Source organism: Gavialis gangeticus, unplaced genomic scaffold (assembly GCF_001723915.1).
Source record: "Gavialis gangeticus isolate Ggan-Ray unplaced genomic scaffold, GavGan_comp1, whole genome shotgun sequence".
NCBI classification, from domain to species: domain Eukaryota; kingdom Metazoa; phylum Chordata; order Crocodylia; family Gavialidae; genus Gavialis; species Gavialis gangeticus.
Window position 1 is genome coordinate 88,643,942 of NW_017729024.1, and position 10,474 is coordinate 88,654,415.

General features: G+C 41.1%; 1 protein-coding gene across 2 annotated transcripts in view; it reads left to right on the forward strand.

Annotated features, from left to right (window-relative positions):
* Positions 1-10,474, forward strand: part of FANCC (Fanconi anemia complementation group C) — a 203,345-nt gene that overhangs the window by 47,309 nt on the left and 145,562 nt on the right. For both annotated transcript variants that reach the window (XM_019517352.1, XM_019517350.1), the window contains exons 3-4: positions 3,270-3,443; positions 5,002-5,086. In XM_019517352.1, coding sequence (XP_019372897.1) covers positions 3,279-3,443; positions 5,002-5,086 — 250 coding nt within the window. In that variant the 5' untranslated portion in view covers positions 3,270-3,278. The remainder of the gene's footprint in view (positions 1-3,269; positions 3,444-5,001; positions 5,087-10,474) is intronic.

The following is a 10,474-nucleotide window of genomic DNA, read 5'->3' on the forward strand; positions in this document are numbered from 1 at the left end:
GAGCAACTGCTCTGTTGGCAGCCCTCATTTTAAGATGTGTAGAGTGCCTTTTCTTAGTCTTTCTTCAACAGGATGAATCTTTCTTATGGAAATCAGATTGATAAGCCCTTTAACTTTTACCAAATCTAAAAATAAGATATCCTCGGTAACCATTGTTTTAACGCTCTAACAAAGCAATGGTTACTGAGGATGTCTTATTTATTTTCAAATACTTACCAGTGAAGAAGGTTGGTGGATTAATACTGTGGATTGGTTTTACTGTTATTTGCCTATCTATTAGTGTTTTATTGTTATTGCAAGTTTTAATCTGGCTTAGGTAAGTATTGTCCCAAATTAGTTATTCACTGGGAGCCCAATGTGGAGGCACCAGAAGCAGTGGCTCATGACTGGATAGCTGATAAGTTGGGAGGGGAGTGCCTACCTGCAGGGAAGGGGGTGGGCATGGGGTTTGTGGGTGGGCATGGGGGTGTGTGTCAGTATGCGTGGGATTTGTGGGTGGGTGTGGGCCACATGCTGTTGGGCTGGGCCAGCCAGCCCTGGGACTTTCACCACGCCAGCCGCATGTAGATGCACGGAACCAGCCCAGCCCAATGGCACGTGACTCCGTGCCCGTGTGTGGCTTCCCACTGGAGTGCTGGAAGCCACATGTGGAGGTGCAGAGCCTGCCTGGCCTTGCCCAACGGCGTGTGGCTCCCAGTGCACCATTGAGCTGGGCTGGGCGGGTGAGTGGGAAGCTGCATGTGGAGGCATGGAGCCCACCCAGCCTGATGGCATGTGATTCAGTGCCTCCATGTGTAGCTTTCACTGGAGTTCTGGAAGCCCCACATGGAAGCACAGAGCTGGCCCGGCCTGATGGTGTGTGGCTCCTGCCTGCAGTGCTGCAGGCCCTGCATGCTGGCACAGAGCCAGCCTGGTCTGGTTTGAAAGCGCAGGCCAGGCTGGGCTGGCTCCAGGTTGCCATGTGCAGCCCTCAGGACTCAGCTAGAGCCATGCGCCACTGTGGGCTCTGTCTGTTGCAGCCATGAGCACCCTGAGGGCCAGCACCTGCTGCTATAAAGTTGCCGGCAGTGGGGGCTGTGCACCATGGGGCGGGATGAGGATGTGTGGTGGGGCCCACGTCCACCCACTAACCACACACGAATCCTGACAAACCCCAAATACTTCCATAACCACCCCCCTCAAAAACCCCACATCTGCCCACAAACCCCACACATACACCCACACCCCTTCACAATCCCCACAAACCCCACAAATACCCACCCCCACACACCCTCACAAATCCCCTGACACCCACCCCCAACCATACAAAGTACCTGCATATATTTCTAAAGAAGGTTCACATAATATTATATTTAATTTATTTGTAAAAAAAAAAAAAAAAAAAAAAAGTAATTGATTTTGCATAATTTTGAATGTTTCTGTGCATAATTCCCTGGGGTATAACTGAATGACTTCCTGATTATATTAGGTGCTCCCTTTAGGGCAAGTTTAAAATGACTGTTGTAAAGGCTGTTATACCAATGTTCACACTGTTGTGTATATTGTATGGATAAACAGAGACATTGATTTTTAAAAAGGCTCTAAATCTATTGCTTTCTATGAACACTATCTTTGCTGACTTTTCCCCACAAGGTTTTCATTAGAATATACTTATTTGTATATTTATTTTCAAATCTGGAACATGATGGACAAGAACTTCTTGTAACCTTTTCATTTTTTTGGTTTTCCAAATCCTCTGTCCGTTGGGGTAGAATATTTAGATGTTCTCTGTGTCTGACTAATTATTTTTTTAATTATTTGGGGTTGGTAATACTGCCCTTGTGCTAAAAATCCAATGCATTCTTAGGTGAATTGAAAGGTCCAGATTTTAAGTAATCATTGCTATCAGTAATACAATATGTAATCAAGTGTATGATTTGCTTCAAAAAAAATAAGGGGGAGAAGGACGGAGATTACCATATCAAGTGTATGATTGCATATGGCATGCCCCTGAATATAACATACACCCTATTTTTGCAAGCCCCCAAGAACAAAAAAATCTTACCATGGAGTAGGGGTAAGTAGCAGGAATCTGAGGTCTCTGGGGCTGTGTACCAGGACTTGATACCCAACATGCTGGTTGTGGGGCTTCATGGCGTGGCTCAGGGACTGTGTGGCCTATCAAGACCTGATCCAGAAGACTGGTCCTGGGGCCATGCAGTGCAGTTGTATGGTTAACTGGGACTCAATTTGTAATGCTGCCTCCAGCTAGGTGCTGGGTCTGACCCCCCACTCTAGCTCTGGAGTCATGTGCTGGATCCAGTGCCATGTGCTGGTTTGAACATGGTGCTCCAGCCACAGATCAACCTTACACACTGTCCTAATCTGGTGCCATGTTGGGGTAGGGGGGTGATCTGGGGGTGCTCTGCACATTTTCCAAGAGGGGAAGGGAGAGGGAGGTAGTAGTGGCAACGTTAATTGCTGTGGCTCCCAGAGCTGCAGCAATTAATACTGCCTGCCACTGCTCCATCCTTCCCCACTCCCCAAATTTTCAGACCCTCAGGGAACCCTTTTCCTCACATGTAATGTGCACCCCAATTTTCCTCAGTTGGTTTTAGGGGAAAAAGTGTAGGCTTTGTGTGAGACTGTATGGCATTAAATTCATTAGACAGCTGTAAGTAAAGGGCTTTTTTGAATTAAAAGCTAAAAGACAATAACAGATGTAGAATTATAAAAACATTCCCCTCTTGATTACATCCTTCATGCTAACCTGAAAAGCAGAGACAGTGTAGATTTCTCCGTTGTATTAAAATCCTAGAAGAGCTTTGTTTTGACTAATATACATGCACAGTTCCTTGTAAAAATAGTGGATGTAATGAGGAGTAATAAGGTTCATGCAACATGATGCGGTTAGCTTGGATAAATTTGTGTACTCGCACTTGTGTGCATGTGCAAGCTTGTGCATACTCGCACATTATTTTACTGCTCTTCTGATGAAATATTGGTGATGACAAAATCAGATAGTAAAAATTTGAGCTCCAGCTGAGTGACACATTTTAGGGTAATTTACTGATTACTATTCCACCACTGCTACTTTGACACAAAGGGATTATTATTTTACTCCTTTATAATTTTAGAAGCTTCTTGAATTTCTTGTGGAATGTATACAAACTTAAATTCTCCCCCACTGCCTCCCAGCAGATGAGATGTTAGCAGAAACATTCTCCCTCACCCTTCAGAGTCTAGAGTCGACATCTATATCCGCCTGATTGGAATTGTTACCTTTTCAGGGACAGAGGATGGCCCAAGATACCACTGTGCCTAAATTGAACTTTGAGTACTGGCTAGATAAAGCTGTTGAATGGGGTCAGACCACTACTTTGCAGTCCCAGCAAGATGTCTGCCTTCATCTGCCTAAATTACAGGAGTTTCTACAGCAGATTTATGAAACCCTGAAACATATGGTAAGTAACTTAAGTGGAAGAATGAACTGTTTTGAAGATGGCCTCAGAAACAATCTGCACCTCATGTTTTGACAAAACCAGAAAGCTAACGGTAGCAGAGACGTTTGTGGTATTGACCTAATGTATTGCTGGATCACAGAGGCAAATTGGGGAAACAGCCACAGGTAATGCAAACAGGAATGTGTTTCCTGTGTCCCTGATTTATTGTGAAGGACCTTTTTCTTCTTGATTGGTTATGTTATCACATGGGATTTCCTAGCCAATTGAGCAGCCTCTTTTGAAAACTCTTTAAAATAAACAAGAATTTGATTCTGGTTGTCAGGTCATAAATTGGATTATTTAGAGGCCTTAACATGCAAAATTGTAACTGATCCCTTAAATCTTAGAGAGTCTGCTGACATGCTAACCCCAGTGCTGTGGCATATATAGTGATTTCCTTGAGTGTGGTCAGATCACTGGTAAATGTTGCTCACTGTTTGGTTTACTGATTTGAGTAATTGTCTGTAATCTCTTGATTTCTTTCTTTTTTTGGATGAAACCTGTTTTAGGAAGTTTTTAAAATTTTTGTGACTTTTTAATAGCCTTCAATAATATCATCTCATACTGCAAGGTTAAAATGTTCGCACAAAGATAAATATAGGAATAATAATAACAAAAATCTTCTAAAATTAAATTTGATTTTTAAAAGCATTTTTTCAGAGATTTTAAGACAGCAGCATGACTGTTTTTAAATTTATAAGATTACTTCTTAGGTAAGTGACTTCTGAGGCTTGGTTGAAAATGGGCTTTCTGAACATGGCCCCAGAAAGTCTAGGGCCAGCCACAAATGTGAGACAAATCTGAGGAATTTATTGCAGCAGCGGGAGATGGTTATCGTTTCTGCTACTTGCACATTATCTCAGCACAGTGCCATTTTTAAAAGCCTTCATTTATTAGATAGTAAAGCTACAAAAATGGAAAAATAAGACTGATTGTACGCAAGAGTATAAATAAGCCACTACCTACTACTTTTATAGTGAAGCTGCATTCTGTTTAGTAAAATGTTCTTTATTTGTTTGTTTTTTGGTAAATTAAATGCCTGTTAAATTGCAGGTTGTGACTCACCGATTATGATATTTATTAGCATATAGTGAGCACAAATAGTATCAATTAGCTAGTTTAAGCTATAGCTATTAGTTTCTTCAGAGATTCTACTGCATAGTGTAAAAGTGTTAGAAATCAACAAACACATACTCTGTGTTTTATCAGCAGGAAATCTGTTATTTACAGATAATAATATAGTAAGGAAAGACTACTATACAAAAAGAAAATTAAGTTTATTTTCTTACATAATTAAGGAAATGAATGTGAGCTTTAACTAACCTAAGTACAGTATAAAGTAACAGCTGACACCAGAAAGGTTTGCTTTTATTAAATTCTTGAAAGGCTTTTGTTTCCAACATGTACCTTAGCAGAAACCATGGATAATGTCATTCACTGCTATCTAGGTCACTAATGATATATGTTTGATGTACAGTGTTCAGTACATTAAGAATTTTTTTATTGTTTTCATTTACAGAATTCAGTTGCAGCAATCCAGAGGTTTCCCTTAATTGGTCAATTATTAGGAAGGCTTTGTTGGAATCCCTTTGTTATAGGATATGGTAAGAACTGAAAACTAATTTTCTAGAAGACATATAGATTTTTACTTTCACACTGTTTTTTTTTTTCATTTCTGGATTAACATGGAAATGGGGCACATTTTTCCTCTAGTTGAATATGTACTTTTTTCTCTAGTTGAGTTATGTTATCATTCATTACAAGTGGTACCTATTATTCTGTAATCTATCCACTCCTTTTCAAAGGACGATTCTTGAGGAAAATGACGTTTATCAACTGAGTTGTGACATAGCGTCTTAAATTTTCTGCAGGTACAGTTGCATTCTGTGGCATGTTTGAGAAATTTTGACTCCGAGGCTCAGTAGGTTAAGGCCACTGAACATTCAGTTTTCAGGTGTTCCAATAATAATTGGTTTTAGAATGATACTACAACTTTGTATAAAAAGCTGTCATCTTATTTTTTTGCTTTCTTTCATCTAATTATATTTTTATCTTGGGCTCCAAAAATGTACGAAATACTGAATTTGAAAAATTAAATATCAGGTTATTTTCAACAAGATATTCATTCTAATTTTACCAGAAAGCCCCCATTCTGGGGTGCGAAGAAGTGCTTTTTTTATAAATATTCTTATTTTAATTCCTGGAGTATCCTCATAAAAAGTAAAAAGGCTACAGTAAAGTCACTAGAGTCTGTTCTCCTGTCCTTTTTTCTTTTGTATTTATTTTTCTTTTGTACTTGATGTCACAATAAGCTTCTTCTTTTATTTTATTTCCAGTAATACACATTAAAATTGACAAGTGCTTAGACACAAAAGGGAGAGGCCTGAGGAAATTGGAAACATTACTCACAAATTGGTCAGTAGGTGTTGTTATCTGAGAATACAGAATGGGGTGAAGTAAGAGCTGGAAGGAAATGACCGTAAAGGCTATGTTCTACCTCTCAGCAATTCTGGTGCATCAATCTGGACTGGAGAAACTGCTGGATGAACTAAGATCCCCAACCTATGAGAGCTCTATCCCTGAGTCATTGAGCTAGCTCTCCAAGTAAATATTTCGCTCTTTGTTACTATTTTTTTAAAGAAGCAAGTTACCCACCATCTAATGCCTTCTTTTGTTCCTGTTCACTTCAAAGGATGTACCTTTCATGGCTGTAATTGGTACTACTCTCAGTCAACTACAAAAAACTAAAAACAAAATAACTCCCCTTTCATCTTTGACCACTTAAACTGTGTTTCTTGTACCTAGAGCAGTTTTTTACTTTTTCTTTTAAGACCATGAATATGGGGGGAGGTAAGGGGTGTTCTGCTTTCATTAAGAAAAACCTCATTATCTCAGTTGAACATACAAGTGGCTGAAGAGGCTTCAGGTAAACCAGCTGCTCAGTTTGTTTAAAGGAGGAGAAGCTTATCACTGGAGCAGGAGCTCTCTGAAATGGCAGCTGGGCGAGACAATAGATGAGGCAGTTTTTTCAGGTTGTGTCAAACTAAACTACCCTTCATGAAAACTTTGCCCCTGAGGAAGTAGGCTTTCCCTGATGAAAGGTGTCCTTCAAGACATCTGCTAGGTAAGGATTGCTGAAGACCATTTGCTCCATTTTTCCTTGACCTTTTCCGAAATACTTGATTGATTCAACAAATGTTCCCTGGGCTGCTAAATCTTAAGTGACTCTAGTTACTCCCCCCACCAGTTATTTAAAATCCTTTCAGGGGCTTCTTAAAATTCCACTATCTCTAGCAACTTGATGGGACAGGAATGCAAATCATTATTTTAGGATTTCTAAGTTGACTGCACAGCCCTTTTTCTCCAGTATTCAGGATAGCTACAATAGGTCACAGTGGTCACAGAGAATGGAGCTGGGATTGGGGTCTGTCAACTCAAAATATGAGAGCACAGTTGCAGATGTACTAGGTGTGTCTCTGAAGAGAATTGGGAATGCTTACTTAGGCATGTTTCTTGCGCAGTTCTCTTTTTGTCTGACCTTCAAACCGGATCATGAGCATATCCTGTCTTTCTTTGTGGATGCCACTCAGGATTTTTTAAAAAACGTGTAGGGTCAGTACGAGCTCCAGGAATATTGTAAGGATAAGTTTCTGCCCTGTATATTGTATTCTCTGGCTGTGCTTTCCTCAAAAAGTCTAGAAATTCTAGTGAAGTCCAGTTTCAATTAAAAAAGTTCCCTGTCTTGGAAAATGGAGTCTATCATTAGACCTTTTTTTTCAGTCCTGTTTTCATCAGTCTAGTTAGTTATTTAGTGATTCTTTTTTATTTTTAAGTAGTTAGGTAAGATTTGCTTGCACTTCCTTCTTTAGATTTTCTCTAGTGTTCAGTAGTTGGAATGATATTGCTGCTCCCTAGTGGCTCATTGGGCAGTATGGATTTGGCCATGGGTTTGTAAAATAGATTTAAGAATTTCTGGCTGTAATTCTGCAGTCCATACCATGTAGGAGATTAAATTAGATAATCTTAGTTTCTCCAGATTTAAGGCAAGAATTAATCTTCTCAAGCTGTCTGATAGTACGACCTTTCTGCAGAGTGAGAAAATTTTGGGAGAAAACCTGGATTCAGACTTGTCTGGCTTAACCAGGCAACAAATATATATTTTCAGGTGACTTCTGAGAAAAGGTAATCTAAAATCTTTTTTTCCTTCACTGTCTTGATTTGTGGTCTCCCTTTACATTTTCCCCAAACAAGTAAAAAGGGCTGCATATTGGGAGCCATGATCCCAGCTGCAAATGAATGGAGTTCATGAGGTGTACTCTACACTGATATGTAAGTGTCAGACTTTTTTTTTAAGAGATTCAAAAAAACCCCCCAAAACACACTCTCATCTTAAGTGCTGGAGTTAGATCAGGGGGATTTTTTTTTTGTCTTCAGTGGACCTAAAGATGCCTGTTTGCTCATACCTACCACTTCCTCTCTCTAGAATTACTTGAGGTCTTTTTGGACAGTTGACATTTCCATTTCAGCTAATTTTCATTTTGTTTGGCATCTGTTCTGAGTGTTCCTGAAGATATTGTTGGTTGTAGCAGCAGCCATCTGTTGAGTGGATTTCACATAATTCCTCACTGGGACAAATGGCTCATTCAGGCATACTTCTGATGCCAGGCCACCCAGGCAGCATGGGAGGAACTAATTTTGCTCAATTCACTGGGTTTCATACTAATAAATAGAGGAGGAAAAAACATCCTAATTCCCACCATGTCCAAACCACAATACACATCATCTCAGAAGTACGTCTGTTGGGGTGGGGAACTCACATGGCTGACCACTCAGTGCAGGAAACTTGGTCTCTAAGGAAAAATAATCTCCTCATAAACACCCCTGAGCAGCAAGTAGCCAGGTTAGCCTTCTTAGTATTCAGAAGGCTAATCTTGGAAAAGCACAAATGCACACAGTCTCATGGCAGTACTTGCAGTCCTGAGCTACTGGGGAGGTATGTGTGGTTGTGATTTTAACAAGGAAGCCTCAACTTTCAATAAAATGTCACAGAATGTTGCAAAGAGATGTAAAATATATCTAATTTGATGCATTTTTTCATCTTTAAAATGGTTGATGAATATACCGATAACTAATCCAATCACTAAATGAGGTGGTTTTTCAGCTATTACAGGCACACACATATAGCTCACTGTAATGGGGTCCCACTCCTGGACTGGCTGTGATGCCCCTGGAGCCCCCCTCTTTGGTATCCACTTTGATCTTTTTTGGGCAACATCTCCTTGCACTCACCTGCCACACCTTGATGAGACAATACTTTCAAAAACAGGAGGCTGCCCCAGGGCTTCCCAAGTCAGATCTTTTCCTCATGAGTACAGGTGACCCTAATCATTGCCTTTAGGAGCTAGTTAGGTGCTCCATCCTTTCCAATACCCACACCTGTGCTTTGCATATGTCACACGTACTAATCAGATCATAACCACTACTATGAGCTATAGGCTCCTGGCTCTGTTTGTCCATTATACAAGGCCCTCTCTGGGCTGTGGGTACTCCGGGCCCCTTGGTCTCCAGCTTTGTCCTTCCTGGCCTTTGATCCTTCTCTTTAGACCCTGATTCTGCTCTGAGGCCAGTTGACACTCATGGGCTTTCCAGCCACGCCAATCTCCGGTTGTGGCCCTTTTTAGCCTTTGGCCCTTCCTGAGCTCTGACCCCACTCCTACACCAGTATTGGCATCCTGGTCCTACCTGCTATTCAGGACCTCTGAGCCTCTGCTGTTTTTCTGAGTCCTCTAGCCCTTGCCCTCTCTCTGAGCCCTTGGCACACCTGCAGGCTGCTTCTCTAAGAAACAGTCTGCCTTATCTTAAAGTACACTCAACCCTTGAGATTTGTAGCTGAGCAGGAAAGTGGGTAACTGCTCCAGAGATGAAAACAAGGTACAAAATAACTACAGCAAGTATGAGCAAAATAGCAAGTAGTCATGTTAAACAGAGAAATGAAAAGTATCCAAAGGGCATATTTCTTGAAAGTTGTGGCTTGATGTTTTGAAGAGCATGTAATGTTGCCGTGTATTTCAAGTGAAAAGGAAGCTATTGATATCTTGAGAGTAGTTTGCATAAATAGAAACTACAAGCATTTTAATTGCAGTAGGTCATATGGGTAAAATACAAAAACTGGTGATTGAACAGTTTTCTGTGAAGAAAAATGAATTGTAGAACAGAAATTGAACAGCTTGCAGAGTTTTGCTGCACTGTAGCACTCTACTTCATCTCAGACAATTCTTGTATGAAACCTGCAGAGAGTTCTGGGAAAAACATTGGTGACACACTTTGTTTGTATCCATTGAGAAAAATGTGCTTTTCATATCTTTTTTTAAAAGTAATGTAAATTACCTGAAAGAACTGTTGAAAGAATATCTTGGCTTTAATCTTACTATAAATGAGACAATAGATGATGAAAGCAGCCGTGTTCTAGATCACTGGTGCTTAATCTTTGGGCCCTGTGGGCCAAATGAGTGGCATAGCACAGGGTCTGGGATTGGGCTGCTCACACCAGAATTGTGTCCCATGTGGCCCTGGTAAGGTTGCCACTGATGCATCCCCAGAATACAGGACATCCCCTTGGTGAGGGGCGGCTCCCTTCAGCCAATCAGCAGTGTGGAGTGTGTCCACTACCTCCTTGGCCAGTTAGCAGCAAAGGATGGGACTGCTGGGCCCCTTGGCCAATCAGCAGCAAGGGGTGGGGCCACCAAAAAGGCCACCTCCCTCCCTCCCTGGCTATGAACCCTGCTTCTCCGGACTGTGTGCCTCCCTAGCTCTAGGCACAGACAATAGACTCATGAGGGCAAGTGTTTGACATGTATTTCCACCAGTGAACTGAAAAAGAGGACTTTATGCAGTCCAGTCCTCATCGAGAAACAGACAGGGGACAAAGGGTTTAAAAACTGGGTAGTCTGGTATAAAACAGGACCAATGGCCACCCTAGGCACTGGCAGGGC